The sequence below is a fragment of the Chamaea fasciata genome, unplaced genomic scaffold (assembly GCF_029207755.1).
Source record: "Chamaea fasciata isolate MVZ Bird 193981 ecotype frontalis unplaced genomic scaffold, bChaFas1.0.hap1 SCAF_14, whole genome shotgun sequence".
NCBI lineage: Eukaryota > Metazoa > Chordata > Aves > Passeriformes > Sylviidae > Chamaea > Chamaea fasciata.
In genome coordinates this window covers 3,784,834-3,806,595 of record NW_027094099.1, presented here as the reverse complement: position 1 = coordinate 3,806,595, position 21,762 = coordinate 3,784,834, and the positions used below count along the sequence as shown (strand labels likewise).

At 40.5% G+C, this 21,762-nt stretch overlaps 2 protein-coding genes across 4 annotated transcripts; one reads left to right on the top strand and one right to left on the bottom strand.

Annotated features, from left to right (window-relative positions):
• The first annotated feature begins 590 nt into the window (after positions 1-590).
• On the top strand, positions 591-14,546 carry LACTB (lactamase beta). 3 transcript variants are annotated; one of them, XM_066196359.1, is made up of 6 exons: positions 591-647; positions 6,709-6,775; positions 8,459-8,649; positions 8,983-9,328; positions 10,626-10,791; positions 11,787-14,545. In XM_066196359.1, the coding sequence occupies exons 1-6, from the start codon at positions 606-608 to the stop codon at positions 12,328-12,330; spliced, it is 1,356 nt and encodes a 451-aa protein (XP_066052456.1). In that variant the 5' UTR covers positions 591-605; the 3' UTR covers positions 12,331-14,545. The 3 variants fall into 3 exon arrangements, with proteins under 3 accessions (XP_066052456.1, XP_066052457.1, XP_066052455.1); XM_066196360.1 differs by lacking the exon at positions 591-647 and adding an exon at positions 2,585-2,861; XM_066196358.1 differs by lacking the exon at positions 591-647 and adding an exon at positions 5,502-5,768 and having other exon boundaries at positions 11,787-14,546.
• Positions 14,547-15,145: 599 nt separating this feature from the next.
• RPS27L (ribosomal protein S27 like) lies at positions 15,146-19,659 on the bottom strand. The gene is made up of 4 exons (XM_066196363.1): positions 19,579-19,659; positions 19,121-19,229; positions 16,684-16,794; positions 15,146-15,635 (listed from the first exon to the last, which is right to left on the bottom strand). Exons 1-4 carry the CDS (start codon positions 19,582-19,584, stop codon positions 15,607-15,609), a joined length of 255 nt encoding a protein of 84 aa, XP_066052460.1. The 5' UTR covers positions 19,585-19,659; the 3' UTR covers positions 15,146-15,606.
• Positions 19,660-21,762: the final 2,103 nt, after the last annotated feature.

Genomic DNA, 21,762 nt, shown 5'->3' with positions numbered 1-21,762 from the left:
AAGCAGGTAAGTACAGTAAATGCAAATCAGGACTTTATTCTTCAGACAGGGTATGCCTGAAGATTCACACACAAAATCTCGAACCACATTTTTCCTCCTGCTGCTGTATTTGTCCAAGCAAATGTGCCTATTGTCTTTCTTCCTGACTTGTAGACAGCTGCTGTGCTGCTGGTGTGGCACACGGTGCTGGCAACACACGGTGCTGGCACTTCTGGAGGGCTGAATGCCTGGCCCACTTCTCTCACCAGTAAGTGTCAGGCTGTCAGAGTCCTCACAGCCACATCTTTGACTCACAGACTCGGGGGAATGTTAATTTAATTAAGCTTTGTATTTTGGGGAGAAATGGTGGAAAAGAGGTAGTTATCACCCAGTTGTGAGGAGGAGCTTTTTCTAGAGCAAGCCAGAAACCTTTCCCAAGTGCCTGGACATATAATTCTGTCTTTGGGCATATGAGCCTCACAATGCCTTATTAATATGTTTGATCTTTCAGGGTTTTACATCTTCCATGGCTTGTTACTTTGTTTTGAAACAACATACTTGAGTCTGAAAAGATACAACTGGAAAAGTCAAACTCACTGATGCCTCTGGCACTCTGAGCAGGGGTGATGCACACCATCATTTTCCATGGTGCCTTGTACCTCTGCCCGGTAAGTGGGAGAAAATCTGGAGAGGGTAAAAAGGTTACACACAGCAACTGAATTCTAGTGATAAATGTGAATACAATCTCAGGCACAAAATTGTTCAGTCCTCTCTGTGCTGTTTTCTACCAGAAGAGAGCGTTACCTGGAGAATAACTTGAGGAAAAACAGAAAAAAACATTTCGCATGTTTTCTTTTTTCTTTCTTTCTTTTTTTTTTTTTTTTTTTTTGGAGGGCGAGTGTGTGTGTGGTGGTTTTCTCTTTTTTACACTGATGTATTTCACAAATGTTCCTTCACTACATACTTTCAGCTGGTGAAAATTATTTTTCCTCTGAGTCTGAAAACATTTCAAGTAGACCCTGAATTAAAACTATGAGGAAATCGCCACTGCAAAACTGGAATTTTAATGCTAATGTTTTTGCAAAGAAGAAAAATAAGTGTGTGTGCCCTTTGGCTGATCTGTAACCGCAGCATGGTCTTTTCAGCATTCCTTTTCTTAACATGCAAAATATTTCCAAACTCCCATCCTGTTTTTTTAGGAACAGTGCCAGACTGCATGCAACTTCTGAAACTAAGGCAGTAACAGTGTGGCACTACAAAACTTGCATATTCTATTTTATTGAAAGTATATAATGCCCAGATGATACATCCTGAGTACGCAGGAAAATGGAGTAAATAAGGCAGAGCTGATGATAAACATGTTGATTTCACTGTCTGAAGACCCACTGCTTTTAATCCTACTTTTTCTCCTGGTCCAAATATCTTACATGCTTAAAGATTTGTTCCTGACTAATGTTTCTCAGCTGACCTATGACCTTAGTTTGGAAAAGACCCAAACCAACCCAAACAACTCAGGGAAGGTTTTAATCTTAAACTCGAGCTGTGAGTATGCCATTATTTTTTGTACCTTTAGGGGGATCGTGCCTAGGTTTGTGGCTGGGTCTGACTGCCCTAGCATGGAATGTTATTAGTGCACATTGGTAGGGCAGTTCTGTTACTGCAGTGGAACTACACTGAGGTCATGCAGCTCTTACCTTACTTGATAAATAATAATACTCTGAGAACTGCTAGACTGACCAAAGCCAAACAAAAAAAAATGTCTGTGGGTGAGGAGGCTGTAATAACTGAGTTCAGTAACTGTGACAACCAAGGAAGCTCCCACGGCCGTGGAACCACTCCTTTTGCTAGCAACTGGTTAAATGTGGGAGGGCTTTACTGCCATCTACTGTACAAATGCTTCAAGCCAGAGGGAAATAAAAATGCTGTCTCTTGGTTCTGAAATAAATGAAATTGCTTCTCTAAAGAGAGCGAAAGCAGAGCTTGGTTTCTCTCTACATCTGAAATTCCCTTTATTTATCTTCTTTTCTAATGCAGAAAGAATTTGGGTCTTTTATTTCCCTCCTGTGCTGAGAGTAGAGACATCAGGTTTGATCAAGCTAATTGTTATCCCTTCACTCTTTGCATTTTTCATTGACATAAATTTTCCACATATCTGTGTATACATAGATAATATTTTTAATTGCTGTTTTCCTATTGTTCTTCATTTTATCTAGTACAAATATAAATTAGAGTCCTTTTTGGCAACTTTAGCTCTTGTCTGTTAATTATATTCCATTAGATTCAACACTTTTAGATCCAGAAATCTTTACAGAAGTTAGTCTTTAATTATTGGAATCCAGTTGGAGTAATGGGAATCCATTGGATTAATGGACCATTTCATTGTTTCACAATAAATCAAAAAAAGAAAACAAAGGAGCTTCCTTACACTACTACTTTCTTCATTTTTAAAAACCCTTTCCTACATATTCATCCTACAAGCTTCAGTCTGGGTCTGTGACAGCTACAAATGGTATTTATTAATATGAAAGAGCAGAGATGGGCTCATGATTTCAGGTCTGATCAGCCCTTTATCAGGGGAATACTAATACTAATCACTTGTTTTCTATTTTTCAAACCTTACATGTTGTTTGTTAAAAGTGCATACCCATTTTTTCAATGGAAGGGTTACATTTAGGGGCATGTCACAGCAGAGTTTATCAGTGAACTAGAAAAGGAAATGAGATCATCATAGCAAAAAATAACGTGATCAAAGTCCAGACCTACAAGCAGGAACAGCCATAATAACATCTGTTGAACATTGCTGAGACAACAGAATCCACAAAAGCATTTGCAGAAGTGGAGGAGGGCGGACGGAAGTGATGAAGTTGTTTTCAAAATTCCTGGTGGGTTTTTTGTTTGGTTGGTTGGTTGGGGGTTTTTTTACCCCAAGGGTTATGTTTTAGGAAATGTCGATGAAGCCTCACAATTTGCAAATGGCTGATGTACAAACCGGTGACCGTCAGCAGCGGAGTGAGCATATTGTACCTTTTGCTGGTGAGCTACACCACTGCAGAACAGCACAAAAGCTGCTCCCTGCCTTCCTGTGGTTCCCCAGCTCACATCATCACAGTGTTATAAAAAAGCCAGTGGATGCTGTAGCATACAACTGAAGAACAAGATAACTGGGAAGATACACCAGCACTTTGTTTGAAGATCTTGTATTATTGAGCATTTGGTGTTTGTCTCAGAGGCTCTAAAACCTTAAGGGATTCTTGATGGTGAGACTCCAGAACTGAGCCCAGGTGGAGGTGAGTGAGCACAGCCCTGCCTTGCTGAGAGACCCATTGTGTCACACCATTCTTTATCATCTGAATAGGGAATATCTCAACACAAATCCATCAAGTACAGCCTGGCAAGGAGGCAGAGCAGGGGAGAAGTCTCACCATGTGGAGTTTTTTCCACCATGCCAGAGAGATCTCCAGGTTGACTTTCCTGGGTGTGCTACATAAAGAATGTGGATTACAGCTGAGACTCTGTGCCTAAACTTCTGAGTCACTGATGGACAAGAATAAAAGAAAAACTTTGTCCTTTTTGTTAAATTAAAATTGGATCAGACTAGTGTTTGCTGTCCTCATTTTCTATTGCTATCAGCAGAAAAAGAGTAGAAAATCCTCAAAACACTGTAAGCCTGATACCTCAATTCAAAGTTAGCAAACCCAGCTGTTTAGAAGAGATAAAACAGAAAACAATAGGCCAAGTTGTGCTACTGGACTTAGCACAAAGCTCTTCATTAAGGCAATCAGAGAAAAATAGCAAGCTCTGTTTCTGGCCCATTGAAAAGTGTGATGTCAAAAAGTGTTCATGCTGAGCAGGTTCATGTAAGAATGCAGAGAGTCCTGCTCCAAAATGCTTCCAGAGACAGTTTAACACAGTGAAAATGAGTTACAAAAAAGTAAATACATAATCTTGTACCAGTTTGATATGAAGTTGTACTGTGATTAGCAACGGAATTTTATTGAGAAAATACTAATGAGCAATAAATGCCTGCAGTGAAAAGGGTAGCATCTGGTCTGCATTTGACTTCACACATGAAAGCTGTTTGGCCTGACCTGCCAAATCCTGCAATTTTTGAGATCATTGGACATGAAGAAGATTGAAATCCCTAGGTTAGCATCTCAAAAAAGTGAGCCATACTTGCAAGCAGAAGTGGGGAGTGTCCTTTTAGAACTCTGCATATGCCAGCTGTGCCATCCACACTCTTCTAGGCTGAAACCTGACAGACACTACAGCCAGTGCTAGAAGATTCAGCTGTTGTAAGTAATTCCTGACAAACCTAATTCAAATATGCTCATCTTGCAGTTAAAAGGTTTTATCTGGGTGTTAGCCTAGCTTGCTGTACTTCTGCCTGGCATATGTTTAGCAGCAGACTGTTTTCATTTAATTCTGCAGACATTTGCTGGGGAGTTCAGAATTAAGAAATTATTTTGTGGCTTGAAGTATTCTTCACCTTCTGTATCTTATGCATCAGTGCAATGAAAGTGTTGGTTAAAAGCAGATTATTTTGTCAGACACATTGGTGCTGGTAGGAGTTACAATCTCACCTTCATCAGGAGGAACAGTGAGTGGTGCTGAGGGGTTCTGGGCATTCCAGTTACCCGGCAGAGAGGACTAGTGCTTCAAAAACCTTTCTTTTCAAAGATTAAGTCTTTGGGGAGGATTCACAGGGATTTGGCTCATTTTGCCAAATACCACCTGTAACTGCACATGGACACAGCTGGTGGCTTTGGGTGGTTAACTAAAGGAGCCTGCTCTAAGCCCCCTGTATTTGGCACTGGTGAGGCCACCTCTCAAATGCTGTGTCCAGTTCTGTGTCCTTCAAGACAAGGAGGACACTGAGGTGCTGCAGTGGGTCCAAAGAAGGATAATGGAGGTGGGGAAAGGTCTGGAGCACAAGTTCAATGAGATGAGGGAGCTGGGGGTGTTTAGCCTGGAGGAAAGGAGATTCTGGGGAGATCTTATTGCCCTCTAGAACTCCCTACACCAGGAGGGTGTAGGACTTTACTCCCACACAACAACAGGATGAGAGGACACAGTCTTAAGCTACACCAGGGGAGGTTTAGGACGGGCACTGGGAAGAATTTCTTCACTGAAAGAGTGACATAGGAATGGGCTGACCAGGAAGGTGTTGGGGTCACCGACCCTGGAGGTGTTCAAGGGAAGACTGGACGTTGCACTCGGTGCCATGGTCTCGTTGATAAGGTGGTGTTCGCTCACAGGCTGGACTCTCTGATCTCAAAGGTCTTTTCCAACCTGATTTTTGCTGTGATTCTGTTCATCGCCCTGGCCGGCAGGCGGTGCCGAGGCCCGAGCGCCGCGTGTCGCGGCTCTGCGGAGCGAGCCCGTTTGCAGCCCGCGGTGAAGGCGGGCGGGCCACGTTGCCGCGCGCCGGCCCCTGCAGGCCCCGCGGGAGCTCCGTGAGGCGGCGGTGCTCGATGCGCTCGGGGCTCGGCCCGGCGAGGCGGTGCCTGCGGCCCGGCGGTGCCATGTCCGCCCCGGCCATGGCGGGCCTGGCGCGGGCCTTGCGGCGGGCGGCGGCTCCCGGGCGGCTCTCCTCGCCCCGCAGAGGGGGCGGCGGGGCCGGGGCGCGGCCCTGGGGCTGGGGGCTGGCGCTGGGGCTGGCTCTGGGGGTTCGGGCGGCGCCCGCGGGAGGCGAGTCTGAGAGCGGGCGGGAGGAGAAGCCGCCGCCGCCGTCCCCGCGGGGTTTCGGCGCGGCTGTGGAGAGGAGCAGGGACCTGGTGCGGAGGATCAAGGTGCTGAGCGGGGGGACCGCTGGAGGCTGTCGGTGCTGGCGCAGCTAAGGCTAGCTTGCTGCAGGGGTCTGTGGAAGTGTTGCACAGCATGGGGTATTTGAGAACAAGGGGGGCTTAAAGGCTGTAGGAGGGAGAGGCAAGAGCCATACGAGGAGTGTCCGAGGGCACTTTGTTCAGCCTGGAGCGGAGACCTCACTGAGGGCTGCAGCTTCCTCATGAGGGGAAGCGGAGGGGCAGGCACTGATCTCTGTGTTCTGTGACTCGGGAATTACCAGGAGGTTCTGTCAGGAGAAGTTTAGGTGGATATTAGGAAAAGTTTTTTACTTGGAGGGTAGTCAGGCACTGAACAGGCTCCCCAGGGAAATGGTCACAGCTCGCAAGCCCGACAGAGCTCAAGGAGCGTTTGAGCAATGCTCTCAGGCACAGGGTGGGATTCTTGGAGTTCTGTGCAGGGCCAGGAGTTGGCCTCTAAGATCCCTGTGGGTCCCTTCCAACGCAGGATGTTCTGTGATTCTGTTTAAAAAGCACATTGTAGTTACTTCGAAAATCCAGCTGAAGCTTCTTTGAAATCTTGTCTGCTAGTTGGTGATGCAGTTTGCTGGTTGCATATTAACTGTGTCATGTTTTGTTTCTTTTGCATGTTCTCTTCAGCAATTTAATGGAATTATTAAAGCTAAAATATTACCTTGCTATTCTTGTTAGGTATGTTTTTCCCAATGGCTCAGTTAAAATGTCAGCTTACAAAAGCAGTTGGTACCAGTTCAACCAAACTGGTACATAACAATATTTCATCTATAACTTGACAAGAATACGCAGGGGGTTTGTAGCTTTTTCAGTTCAAGGGTTTGGGAGGAGGTGTTTTTTAACTGTAGAGATACTTCTAAATATCTTCTGTCTTTTTTTTTTTTTTTTTTTTTTTTTTTTTTTTTTTTTTTGGCAGGATGAAGCAGGAATCCCAGGTATATTAGTTGGAGTTTCTGTAGATGGAAAGGAAGTCTGGTCAGAAGGTTAGTATGTGGCAGTAGTAGTTGTGCATACTGTCAAGAACTGGTGAACATTTAAAAAATTAACAATTCAGACAAGCTATTCAGACTGGGATTTCATCTACTTGATGTCCCATCTCTGGACAGTAGCCAGAAATGGGTGCTTGGGGACACCTTCCTTGGTAAACTTCAATCATTTCCAGGAATTCATAATTTGTTAACTTCTGAATATGCTAGTATGTCTCAACAGTTAGATTGGAGAACTTTTCTTCCATTAATTTTTCAGATTAGCCTTTGAATGTACTCTGGGCATAGAGCTGTGCGGTGGTCTGGTAGCACTGTATGTAGGAGGTGAAGAACTGTTCTCCCCACAGGAACTTCCTTAGTAGTCTAAGGAATAGTGGCTCACATCTGGTGACCTGTCTCCTGTTTGTGGGCTGAGTAAAATGCAGTTTACTGGGAAGGTACTGGGATTTAACAGGTGTTATCCTTTCAGAAATTGCATTTGATTTTTCTGGTTACACAGTTTAGTTTAAGTAGAGTCTGTTAGTGCTTCTCATTTGATGTTTAAAAAAACCCCATCAAACGTGTATCTGTTCTCAGAAACATTTTCATGACTTTCAAAAAACCCAGTTCTGGGTTGTTTGGGTCTCCTCCCTTCTCCATGGGGGGCAAAGCAGGAACAGGTGTAAGTTGCATATATTCTGTGACCACAGAATTAAACTTGGGAACGGTGTGAGGTTTGGGAGATGTTTTCACTGGGGGAAACAGCATCTGCATTGACAAGCACCAGGCACTTGAGTAGCAACTATATAAGAGAAAGGGTCTTGGGCAAATGGCGTGTCATCTGTTTTATTTTTTATACTTTGCCAAGGTTTGGGGTTTTTCCCTGAGCAGTTCACTCTTAGACTACAGTTTTATATAGACAGAGGTGCATTGCTTGCAGGCCTTTTTTGTACTGAAAACTGCAAATATGTCATTACTGCATTTTCTTGCTTTTATGCTGCAGCATCACTTGCACTTTCTTCAAACCTGGTTCACACTGAAGACTAGTTTGATGGCTTGATAATACCTTATTAATTCCAGTTCTTGCTACCAGACTTGTGGGTTGGTTACATAGGAAAACACTGTTACAGAGACTATTAAGCTGTATTTTAAACGAAGTCTTGCTGAGTGATGTTGAAACATAGTAACACTTCAGTTTTGTGAAACCTTACAGCTTAGATAGGTAGTATGAATTTGTGAGTGATTTCCTCTCTCAGTTTCTGTATTGATAAAGTAAGACCCTTTACTGTTCAGCTATTATTTCAGAACAATAAAAGGAGTGTTTATGACTGTTGGTCAGTTTAGAAATAACTGATTGGTCCAGATTTTGGTCTCTTTGGGTTTTCTACATGGAATATTTGACTTCAGGAGTGTAAATTTTGGCTTAATCTCTAATCTCATTTATCGTTATGTTTGTTGTAGTCTTAATCAGCAACTTGGGATACCATTGTCTAATCCAATGGGCTCTGATTAATTGCTACTGCTACAGTAAAATGTTACTAACTGAATTGAAGCAGGGGCTGAGATAGTCCAATGTTTTGTATCCCAGTTTAGCTGGAGGAAATATATTTTAAAGGGCCAGTAAATCAAATTCGTTGCATATAATTAATTCAGCATGTTTCTGTAAAGAGGACTTAGCAGAGTGGTTTTGTTTCCTTAAAGGTTTGGGCTATGCTGACGTAGAGAACCGTGTGGTGTGCAAGCCAGAGACCATCATGCGCATCGCCAGTATCAGCAAGTGTCTTACAATGATGGCTGTTGCCAAATTGTGGGAAGAGGGGAAACTGGATTTAGATGCTCCAGTGCAGAAATATGTCCCTGAATTTCCAGAAAAGGTCTATGAGGGTGAAAAGGTATGTAATTGTTTATTGGTAAGAGTTTTTTAAAATTTTTGTTCCTGTCACTACATAGCTATCTGTGCACAGGTTCCTGATCTGGACCTGTTCCTACAAAACACAACCATTTAGACAAATACTGATGTTTCCTGCTCAAAAAAGCCTATTTGGATATTCACTTTTATATTAAGTGCGTAGTGTCCACATATATACTTCCTTTTTTAATACTCTGTTTAATATGTGATATTTAAAAGGTGTTACGCCACTGTCTGTTCTTTGTCATGGTGAATTTTTTTGTGATTTAGTGTTTGTCTTTTAACGAAGAGAGCTAACATTATGCTGTCTATCTAGGTGACTATTACCACAAGAATGTTAGTTTCACACTTGAGTGGGATACGTCACTATGAAAAAGATATTACAAAAGTAAAAGAAGAAAAAGAAAAAGTAAACAGAGCACTTAAGCTAACAAAATCCCATCAGGACAAAGAACAAAAAGAAAAAGAAGGTAAAGGGATTGAAAAAACTGATTGTGTCAAACAGAAGAAAGAACATGATAGTGAGACAAAGAGCCGAAATTCAAAGCCTGGCAGGAACGACAAGGAGTTTGAACAGGAAGAGTATTATTTGAAAGAAAAATTTGAAAGTGTGATTGAATCACTGAAGATATTTAAAAATGATCCTTTATTCTTTAAACCAGGTGAGTTTCTATTAATGTAGACTAAAATATGCTCTTCTGGTGAGAGTTTTGTTTCAAATAGTTTTACATGTAGTGATCATAGTAGAGTCCAGTGATGAGTGTCTGAGGGGGGATTTTCGTTTGTTCTGCTTCTCTCCCTTATTTTTTTTCTTCACGTGCCACATTAAAAGCTCAACAGAGAAGTATTTCGTCTGTTCTGCACAAACCATCTGGTCATGTAATATTTATGTATAAGACTTTTCTCCCAGGAGCAGTAAGTAATGCAGTTAGTGCTCTGAAACATACCAGTTAGTGGATTTATAAATGCTAAAGCAGAATATAATTCTGGTAACAAATTTGTATCTACAAAATATTTTATAAGCAGATACCAAATTGCTGTAGTCATGTTCTGGGCCTTCTAGATAGGAACCAAGAGAGGCACTCAATCAGACCTAAAAAAATCTACAGAAAAAAACCCCCCAGAATCACAGAATTACTGAAGCAATTTATTGTTGAGATTATTTAAATTAGGTCTAGAGAGGACTTTGAGGAAGTTCAGGTGTAAGTTTTAAACAAGTTAGGTTAAGGTAAATTATATGCATTGCTGATAAACAGTAAATAGTGTGCATTGAAGGAGAGAGGGAGAAGGAAGAGGGAGAAGTTAAACACTAACCATCTTAGGGAGCTCTAGGAACCACTTCAAGTAAAAGATCTGCCCCAACTGTAGGCACTTTAGCAGTTGCTCAATATGTAAATGTTTCATTGAAGGCATTAGCACAAGGATGAAATTTTTAAAAAATGAAACATTGTTTTGTAAATAAATTCTATTGTCTTACATAATACGCATGTTTGTGTTCATATAATCTTTTGGGATATTCTAGAACTAGAAACACTGCTAAAAGTAATGAATACCCTTGAAAAATGTGAGTACTGCTGTTTCCCTTTCTCCAGGGTGTGGACACACAAACAAGTCACGGTAGCTGAGCATCTTTTCAGCAGTAATTTTATGGCTTGTGTCAGCTTTCCAAATCCAGACATCCTTGTTAGGCCGGATGTTATAAATCTCGTGGAAAGGATGTTAAATGTCAGGGTTGACATCCTGGCATGAAACCTCACCATGCATAGAGATCCCTGGAAGATTTTAGGGCTGTTCTCTTAGCAGGATCTGTGTCTGCTGCAGTACAGAATTTCCTAGGCCTAGGATCAACAATTGTGGATTATTAATTGCTATATATCGTTTTATTTGCACATATGATTCCATTTAAGCATCCTGCAATTAATGTGGGTTTTTTTCCCTTTCTCACTGTGTTTCTTCAAGGTAGTCAGTTCTTGTACTCAACGTATGGCTTTACTCTCTTAAGTGCCGTTGTGGAGAGAGCTTCAGGACAAAAATTTACAGATTATATGCTGAAAATGTTCCGTGATTTGGATATGCTGTCAACTGTCCTAGATGACAATGAAGCAATGATATATAACAGAGCAAGGTAAACGGGTGGAACTCCTAATTTTTCCACAACAACTGTTGCCCTTTCTATTTTAATTAAGACAGCTGAATTAAGAATGTGTGATCTTTCTTTTCCCAGACACTTGAATGAAGTGTTGTATGGTACCTCAACATTACTCATGTAGCTGGTTCCAATGCCATGGTAGAAGTTCTGTAACTAGCATGTAAAATTACAGAATAAGTATTTTTTGTCCTAAGTGTGAATATGGGAGGTGAGGGGAATAATAGGGATGACTTCAAAGTTTACATTTACTTTTGTTACACAGCTTTAATGCTCTATTCTAAGAGGCTTTGTGCTGATGTTAAGTTTGCTTGCAAAATTTCAGAGGCTCTCTGGCTGTAGGCTCAGAGGCTCATCTGGATGATAGTGATGTTCTCGTGAATTATCAACCTTGTACAGTCAAGGTTTTTTAGAACATGTATGTTCATCCTTTTATAAACTGAAATGTGGGAGGGATCAAAGAATTGTGTGTGTTATGCAAGACTTTAATGCTCCTTGTTTTGTTGTAGAGTCTGGCAACCATAATAGGGCAGTGGGGGGAAATCAGCCATAAAAGGAAACTACTGTCTGAGAGCAGTCATTTAAGCCTCAGTTGTAGAATTCTTTATGTTGTTCTTTAAAAGACTTTATATCTAGTACAAGGATTTAAGAAAAAATCTGTGTTGGCTGATCTATTTATTTCTGTCACATCTCTTATTTGTACATTGTCTTTATTCTTAGTATATCCTAAGGTTAAGCAGAAGGATTAGTACTTTTATTAAAGTTAAGCTTCTGTCCTAAAAAGTCACCTAAATTTTTGTTTTTCTGCCTGAATTACTTGTTGATTTTTCTTAAAATTATATTGTAAAAGCCTTCTCAATGTTTGTGAGAACAAGCTAATAATACATGCTTAGTTTGCTCTTTTAAAGTAGGGCAGCTTAAAATCATTGTGCATAGTAGATGAGAATGACAAGTTGAATTTTCTTGAATTTTAGGTGTTACATTTACAACAAAAAGGGACGGCTGGTAAATGCACCATATGTGGACAACTCTTACAAGTGGGCTGGTGGTGGCTTTCTGTCATCAGTAGGTGACCTCCTGAAATTTGGAAATGCCTTGTTGTACAGTTATCAAGCTGGACAATTTAAAAACAGGAATGGCAAACTTCTTCCAGGGTACCTCAAGCCAGGCACAGTTGCAATGATGTGGACCCCAGTGCCAAAAACAGAAGTGTCGTGGGACAGGGATGGTAAATATGCCATGGCTTGGGCCGTGGTAGAGAAAAACCAACAGTATGGCTGCTGCAGACAGCAGAGACACTATGCATCTCATACCGGGGGGGCCGTGGGGGCCAGCAGTGTCCTCCTCATCCTGCCTGAAGAGCTGGACCCTGAAGCTCTGGGTACTTGGCCAGTGGCACCCCCGAGAGGAGTCATTGTCACCATTATCTGTAATATGCAATCGGTGTCGCTCAACAGCACTGCCTTAAAAATTGCGAGGGAATTCGATAAAGAAAAATGGGCACAAGATATAGGCTAAAGGAGATGTGTGTGACTGAACTCACTGTACCGGAAAACAAAGGGAGAAAGATATAATTGCACTTCAAATTCACTAACAATATGGGAAGAAAAAGCATAAACAATTCACTTAATTAACCTCTGCTAGTGGTGCTAAACTTACGTCTAACCGGAATTCATCTCTCAGGGAAGTTCCTAACCTACAGAAAATGAGACTGTAACAGTCAAAGGTGACTTTCTGTAGTACCTGTGTAAATTATCATTATATTAGCAGGTTGTTTTTACTAACTAGTGAAACACTTGATCAAGATAAAAAACCAGCTTTTTTATTTTCACTAAGAAGTACAAATTATCTACCTTGAATGTTAAAGTTGTGAAAAATTCCACATCTTGATTTGAGCACACAAATACGTTGCTTGTTATTCTCACAGTTCCTATTCAGTATTACTTTTTAATGAAAAATTCTATCACCATTGTTCTTTGTTTTCACGTACCACTTCCCTTATTTGCTTAAAAAAATAAAACGCAAACCTTGAAGCTACCTCCAGAATGCAGATTTATACCAGAAGCAGGATTTTATCAGAGCTGTAGATTAAGAGCTAAAAAAGAATGAATCTAGAGCAATGTAAGTAAAAATCATTTTGTTATTTTGATGTTCTCTCATCCATTTTTATTTGACACAGACAATGTGTGAAATTAGTTTACTGTGCAATAAGGGTATTATTTCCAGAGTTAAATCCACCCAAATAGCAGAATCTCCACTGCCTTTCTCTGGACATGTTCCAGCTCCTCAATGTCTTTCTTGAAGTGAGGGGCCCAGAGCTGAATGCTGTGATGATACAGCATGCTGCCATCTCTGTTTCCACTATGCCTATGGTAATATTTATTACCCAGGACCAAGAAACCGGAAAGTTTAGGATTTTGAGGGGTCAGCGTTTTATCTCCATTTTTAATTGCAGCTAGTAAGACTAGTTTAGTATACTCTTCATAATTACAATCATTATTGTACCTTAAAAATTGTCTGCTTGGGTTTCTGGCCCACTCACCAAAATTTTACTTTTCTGTTAATTAATAATGTATTGTCTTTATCTCAAGAGAATCCAATCAGTGAAAACAACAGAGAAAATCCTTCTGAATGAACTTTTATTGGTCAGGCACTAAATTACCTCCTCTTCCTCTGAAGTCTCTGTTTTTTTCTGACAGTTCCAATACAGAAGTACTGGGGTTCTTGCCCCAGTCTTGAGCACCTACTAGCTGGGGAAACAGCTGAAGTCAGTGCTAGTTTTAGACAGGGAATGAGAATAAACACTTCTGGTTTTGTGTTGAACATCTGAATAGAAACAGACCAAGCACAATGTGTTAAATACAGAAAATCTGAAAAGTAACACTTAGTTTAGAATTTTTAACATATGATACACCTGTTTTGCAAATGGTATTTCTTATTTTTGAAAACCATTTTGCATACTTGAGAGAAAACAAGTTTCACTTGCTGATTCTTATGTGTGGATTTAGACAAAGGTTGAGAATGTAGAAGGTGTAGATTTACTGTTATGTTTGTTTGCGTATGACCAACATTAACAAATGTAAATAGCTGAAGTATGTATGAAAATGAGTAAGGGTAAAAACTAAGGCATTGCTAATACAATGATATTAATGCCAGTGTCTCACTCCCCACACAGAATATGTTTAGCCACCAATTTCTTATTTGCACACAATGTTCTTTATCCTTGATCTCCCTTGATCTCCTGTAACTTAAGACTTTTAAAAAGCCTCTGATGTTACATGTGCAGTACTGGAGATGCTCTGATGTCTACATTTCATCTTCTAGTACTTGGAACAAAATGGGTCCTTGACAGTCCCTGCTTTGGTATTAAATTAATCATGAGTTCTTATGTTTTAGGGTAGAGAAAGCAGAGATATGAGAGACTAGGAATCAATCTGGCCTTAGCATATGTATTCAGGTCACAATATTGCTAATTTGAACTTTGTTCTAAAACCAGTAATTTGATGGGCTGGCATTGTATGTGGGAAACTGTCTGGGCAATTAAGAGCAGCTGTCATGATAAACTTGTGAGTGAACCTTCGTTGTGAGTGGCACTGACATAAACCCCTACTTTTCTTAGAAGGCATGTGTATTCCATTGGTACACCTGTTTCTGTATGAAACACCGCCTTCTGCATATGGTAATTACATGTTTGCTGTTTGAAATAACAAATAAAACTTACCTTGCAAACACAACAAATTGTAGAATTGGGTTTTTGGTTTATCTTAATGACTAGACATGTATGAGTTTTCTAAGTCATAGAAAGAATACTAGTTCATTGGAAAATCCCAACAATAATTAGCTCACCAAGACATCTGGTACTTTTAAAGAGATGTTGATACATAACTTGAGATATTATTTAGTAAAACAAGATAGATGTAAGATTTTGTGCGAATATATTCTCATGGTTAAAAACAAAATCCATTTTTACTAGCCATTTAGAAAGGCATGGCTTTCAAAAACTAATTAAACCATTTTCCTTATTGCAGGAAGGCAATTATTTAATGACAATATTTAATACTAACAGTATGCATGGGTTTGCGGTACTATTGCCTAGATACCATTCACAGCTCTTAGTGTAGTTCCATGCCTTAAAATTGCTTATATGCCAGTTGCCTTGTCTATACTGAATGTTTTCATTCAGTGAAAGAAAACTGCTTTGCAAAGGACTACCTTTTTTTTTTTTTTTTTTTTGGATAGAAATCTCAGTTTAGAATACCAAGTGCAGTCTTGAGATGAATTTAGTGGAAGGGAAAATCCATGGATTCCAGAGAAAACGCTGAACATAGGTAAGTAACTTTACATTTTTATTTATCACCATATTACCCAAGATGGGGAAGGGACTACAGCAACATTGAAAGCAAATGAGCCATTTTAAATCTTATTTAGCTTTTGCAACCCTTGCAGTTACAGTAGCTGCAGTAATAAAATACACAAAATGCATTCTTAAAGCAGTTTCTGTCACCATATGCATTATACTGCTGTGGTTTGTGATTTGCAATGGGAAGAGTGCAGGAAGTCCAAGGTTTCTAGTGTTTAAACATAAAATTATAAAAATAGAGCTCGGTTGTCTGCAAACTTACAGGTAAAACTTGCACTTCAGATAATTTATTGAAAAAGAGATTCCAGCAGATTAGTCAGCAGTAGCATGTAATTTGTACAAAATCAATCATAATTACATTGTTGTTGTAACAGGCATTTTTAAACTGGTAAGGCTTTCAGGAACACAGATCCAAAAATCACATGCTGAACTGTTCAGTGTTGCTTTCTTCTAAATGAACAGCCTGCAAAGAAATCATGTGAGTAGAGATATGAACAGTTCTTAAATTGTTTGACTACCTTGAAAAATTGTCCCTCCAATGTAAGTAGAAAAATCCATGGATTAAATTTAAATTTCACGTACCACAAGAGGTGAAGTTTTAGCACTGTAAGCCTTCTCTAGCTCAACCTGAACAACATGACTGTCTTGCAATTCATCTTAAAATAAGATTAAAGTGTACTATATCTTTTCTTCCAGATGCTTTTAAAAATTTTAGTCTACTGTTCCATCCCTTAGTGATACAAACCCAAACTGAAACAGCTGCTATGTGTTTGTTACCATTTCAACTGCTCAACAGCCTTACTTCAGGTATTCTGTCCTCATTTACTACCCCTGTACATTATAAAAGCACTGCTACGTGTAATTTGTATACATGTTTACCTTTTGCCCTTTAAACAAGAATTTAATAAAATCTGTATTAATTTTTATATTTTTTAAATCCTAAAGTGTTTCCAGTGCTTTTCATATACCCTAGACTGCAAAGAGACTGGTGTTATACCAGTTACCTGTATATACGTTATCAGTGGTTATTTGTTCCCTTATAATTTATATGAAACAAATTTTCTTTGAGCCAGGGAACTGCTTTACAGTAGGGCTGTTTAAAAACAAACAGGCAAGCCAATAGTGACTAGCAATGGCACAGAATTACTTTAGCCTGGCAAAAGTACCCTACTGCTTTGATGGTGCTTTTTAACACTCTAAACATAGCTCAGAGTTAAACAGCAGTACTCATTACATAAGCTGAAGGGAAAGACAAGTCATGTAAAATGAAATGTGTTTGATGACAATGTAGGTGTTTAGCTGCCTGGCATATCTGTATAGCCATTTAAAAACAAAGAATCTGAAGAAAAATTCCAAATTCTGGGCCTATTAACAATGTTTCTACTAGCCAACACTAAGCAACTTGCAAACTCTGTTCCAGTATCAGTTTTCAAAATCAAAGTTAAAATCTTTGCAGGCTATAAATGCATTTATATAAGTGGCATATTTAGGTTGTGTAACATTGCCCTTACCTTCTGTGAGCCTGGCTTTGCCCCCAGTTGGCTGACACAGGACAGTTGAGCACCCTACACACAGAACTACTGTCTGAGCATGGCTGAAGACAGTGGTGATCTTGTAGCAGCCTGAAAAACAGCATTATGAAACCTTCCACTAGGTATTTCTACCATCATTTTTTAATGTGCTAATTGAATCAGGAACTCTAAATGCACTTACCCAAACTGCATCTACATTTCATTACACAACACACCAAGCCAAATGAAGCAAACCATTGTTGTGTTCTGAAGTGCTTGCCTTTACTTACATGCATAGGAAAGGAAGTTAGGGAACAGAAACCAGTCTGACTCCCATATGAAAATCAACAGACCCTGCTGGCTGACAAGCCCGAATTTGCCTATCATATCTTCTGCAAAGAAGTTCAGCAGTTCTAGATTAGCCTTCTCTGCTGAACAGAAGAACACATGTAGCTGGAGAAATATTTAACTTGTAACAGTAGAACACTGCTGTTGACAAAGTCTGGCAGCTGGGAATATAAATACTGCTGTTCCAATCTATGTTTGCTTTCTGTTTAATAATTGGTACATGTAAGGCTTGGTTGCATTCTATAAAACTAACATAATATTTAAATGGGAAGACTTGCACAGAATAATTTCACTAATTCCCTAAGCAATGCTTTGGTCTACAACTTATAAATTCTATGACTTAAGAAAGAATGAATTCACTCATACATGGCTTAAAAATGGGATTTTTCACGGCTTTTCAATATTTTCCTCTGAAAAGTATTTTAAATAGCCAAGAGATATTTTGGGAGGGAGAAAACTTGTAAAGGATTTAATCTTGGTGTGGATATACAAAATAAATAGGTAACGGTGAGCAGAGATTACATTTTCAGCACATGTGGATCAGAAAACTAAGACAGAATATATGTTGTGTGGATGGTCCTCTGATGCAAGGTCTGCTTGGTAGGGAGAACTACTATTAGACAGAATAACAGATCTGTTTAAATCACAAAGAGTAACTGTATAAATCTTCACGAAAAACTGCTAAGAGCTGAAATTTAATCACAGCACTATTTTTCCCCAGTTGAATATGAACTTCCAGGTTGATGAGTTTTTAACATTTGTGGGTTTGGCAGGGAAACAGGCCCAGCCCATTTAGTATCTAGGTAGGAGCTTCCAATTCCACTGACCCAGGTTCACATAAGGCCATCCGCTATTTTATTTTATAATCTGCTATTTTCAGTGCCTTGTGCATAGGATTCTATCATTATTGAAGCTCTCCTGCTTTGCTCTATATATCCCTCAAATACAAAAAACAATTAAACCAACAATAATGAAGAAAACCAATTACCTATGGGCCTATGTTGACACTAACTGTATCACAGTGTATGCATTCATGTACACTGGTTTGAAGAAAGTGTGAAAAAAACCAAAAAACCCCAGAGGCTTAGCCTTCGAGCCTGTATTTGTTTAAAAGCAACCACAGTTACTTTCAAGCTGTTTAAATTAATTTGCCTCACTTTCAGATGGAATACAATGTCTCAGAGCTTCTTAGGCTACTGAGAAAGAATAAGATGTTAAGAAAGCCTGAGTACATCAACAATTCCCTGCTCCTAAGTCAGGAAGATCACTATTGTAAGTAAGTGTTCTCTTACTGCTAGAATCTTCTTTTGCTGCAGCAGTTTCTAGGAAGTTACCACACTGGGCAATATGGCTGAATAAGAAAGCTGTTCACTGGTAGAGCACATTCCTGTAATGGTGCTAGAAAATCCCATAGTTTAGTTTATAAAAGAGAATTTGATTATACAGATGTCTCTGAGCCAAAGTAATGAAGATCTATGAAAAGTGGACATAGGCAACATCTTATAACCCTTGTATATGAGCTAGATGGCAGCTTTAGTTCTCAACAGCAACATGCAAAAAAGGCAGTTGTGTATGTTTTACTTTCCATGTATATGTGCAGTATCCCTACATATATCCTTATCAAAAGGTTTTCCAGTTGCTCTTCCAGAACTAACTTACAGAAGGAGGAAAACAATTTTGGTTTCTGATTGACACTTGTGTTATGGATGCTTTAAGGCATCCATTTAATCTCACTTTTTATACATGCAGATCTGGGGGGTTGGGTTTTTCCCTACTTGCAAGGGCTTTATAAAGGGAAAAAACCCAACTAAAGAAGCCCTCATGATGCCAGAACCTCCAGAAAAGTCTGATTTTTGTTTACATTAACCTTATCCAAAGATGGAAAGCACTTTGTTTAAAACCCCAAAGCAATATACAGACCCTTTTCTCTACAGAACGGATAAACCAAACCCAGCTAAAAAAAAAAAATTAAAAAAAAGAAAAAAAAAAAAAAAGAGAGAGAAATAATAAACAACCCTTATATGAAAATGAACAGCATACAAAATTAGTTTCGTTCCCTCCATAACGTATGAACATTTCAAATAGTTACCTGGACATTTTACATCCATAAAGTAGGAGTTTGGGCTCTGCACAAGACGTTTCTTTTTGTGCTTTCTCTTCTCATCCTCTAAGGAGGGGTGCACCAGGTCTTTGGCCAGCTGGGTGGGGCGAGAGGAAAAGCGCACTGCGCGTTACGAGGCCACATGGGGAACCGGGCTGGCGCCCCGGGGCTGCCCCGAGCGCGGCCGCAAGCAGGCTGCAGGGCCGGGGGAACGGACCCCGCCGGGCTGCAAGGCTGGGGCCGGGTCCCACCAGCGCCTTCGCAGGAGCCTGCGGGTCCCCACGGCTGCCGGGGCCGGGAATAGTGGGGAGCTCCAGCGGTCGCAGCACCGGCCGGAGACCCCGGACCGTCGCGTCCGCTCCGTTACCCTCCGCCCCCCAAGGTCCCCGCGGTGCCCGAGGACGGGCAGCACCGGGCAGGGGCGTACAGGAACGAAAACAACTCACAGGCATGTCCGCCACCGGGCCGCCTCTTCCGCCGCTCCCGCCCGACGCGCAGCCGGAGCCGCGCCTGTGCCGTGCGCCGGGGGCGGGACCGTGCCCGCTGCAAAACAGCTGCACGTGTGTCTCCAACACACCCAGACTCGACACTGGCTGCCTTTTTCAGGTTGTAAATGCCGCTTAGAAGAGCATCGACTTCACATTAGATGCTGACTAAATCATCGCTCATATGGCACGGAATCATAGGATTGTTAGGGTCGGAAGGAGATCATCCAGGCAGGGGCACCTAGAGCAGGTGACACAGGAACGTGTCTAGCTGGGTTTGGAATGTCTCCAGGGAGGGAGACTCCACAATCTCCCTGGGAAGCTCTTCAAGTGCTCTGCCACCCTACACATAAGTTCTTCCTCATGCTGAGATGAAACCTTTTGTGGTTTAGTTTATGGCTATTGCTCCTCGTCCCACTGCTGGGCACCACTGATAGAATCCTCTTAGCACTTGCCTTGAAGATGTTTATGTGCATTAATTAGATCCCCCCTCAGTCTTCTCTAGTCTAAACTGACCCAGCTCCCACTCCTTCCTCATAAGAGAGATGCTCCAGACCCCTCATCATCTTTGTGGGCTTCTACAGGACCCTCTCACTGTCTTTCTTGTTCTGAGGAACCCAGAACTGAACATATGTATGTTGTTTCATAGTAAATGATACACTGCATGAAGTTGTACCTGTGAGTATATTCTTTTGCAGTTTCCCACCCCAGTCAAAAAGAAAAAGTCAGAAGAATTTCTGTTATCATGCATGTGCTTAAATCAATTTAGAGAACTTATGAGACATAAAAATATTGCAGATAGTAGAAATTTTTAAAAAACACTTTTTTTTTCTTTTTTTTTTCTTTTTTTTTTTTTTTAGTAAGAGGCTGAGTGCTTTTCGTGTAATTCAGTAACCACAAATGTAATCTGTAAAATCCCATGTATTTATCCTGGAACGTTTAAAAGTGTAGTTCAGTAGAAATCCTCCTGGTGGCACAACAGGATTTACAAAAATCACTTGGTATGCAGTCTTCTCGAAAGTCCAACGGAACCTGTTAGGACACTGCCTTCCTGAGAGGGAACTGATGCATTTAGCAAAATTTTTTTGAAAAGTTTGCCATGAGCACAAGTGAAGATGTAATTTTACAGAAGCATATCATTGTCACAACAATATTCTCAAGGCTGGGCTTGGTCTCTCCAGTGCTGACACTATAACAACTTTCAAAATACTTTCCACCCCAAAATCTATTCTGCCAGAATAGTCCCATGTTTTGTAGTGCTCCAAGCCATTATATTGGTTTTCCTCTTCTCGCTGTCACAGCCTTGTAACACCGTAATGCTGTGTTAGCATCTTTTCCTTATGTGCTGGTGTGGTGATGACACACAGGCAGAGGTATTTTGGAAGTATTTCTTGTTGTATCATGGGGAATTTAATAGGGAGGGCTCTGACTCATACTTTCCTCTGCATGCTGTCCTGTGAATCTAAGAACATAAACCAGTTACCAGCAGAGAGTCAGTTCCTGTGTCTTAGCTGTTCCTACTACCTTCCTCTCCTTTTCAAATGCATGTTATTTATGTGCAAACAGAATGGAAAGAGAATAATCACTTAAGGCTTTTGATTTGGTATCTGAAGTAGAATTATGTTTTTCTCTGTTAAATAAAATGCCTTCACCATGTATAAAGCACCACTTACAACAAAATAGAACTTCTGAAGTGCTGCCCTTCTTCACCTCTTCCTCCTAGCTTCCCCATAGAGGTCTTTCCTGCAAAGAGCCTCTGGTGCCTGAGGAAGACTTTGGAGTCACATTAGAAATTGGCTTCGGTGGAAGGAAGGGCACACAGGATGATCTGAAAACAGGATGTGTTTTGGACACATTCCTCTGGTTCTCTATTTTGGTTTTGCTTGTAGATTCATTTCCTTTTTGTAACAGCCAGTAGTTCAGTGACCTGCTGTACAAGTCTATTCTAATGTATTACCTTTAATCTTACAATTGAAGCTTTTTATGAAGTGTACTCTTTAGAAAACAGAAATGTAGCACTGAATTAAAGTGTCAGTTAGCAAGGAGAGAAATGCTGTCTGTACAACAGTGGCTTGGCCTACTGAGACGCAGATAGATTCATGTCTAAGAGAACAACTTCCTCTTTCCAGCCTTCTCCCTGCAAGC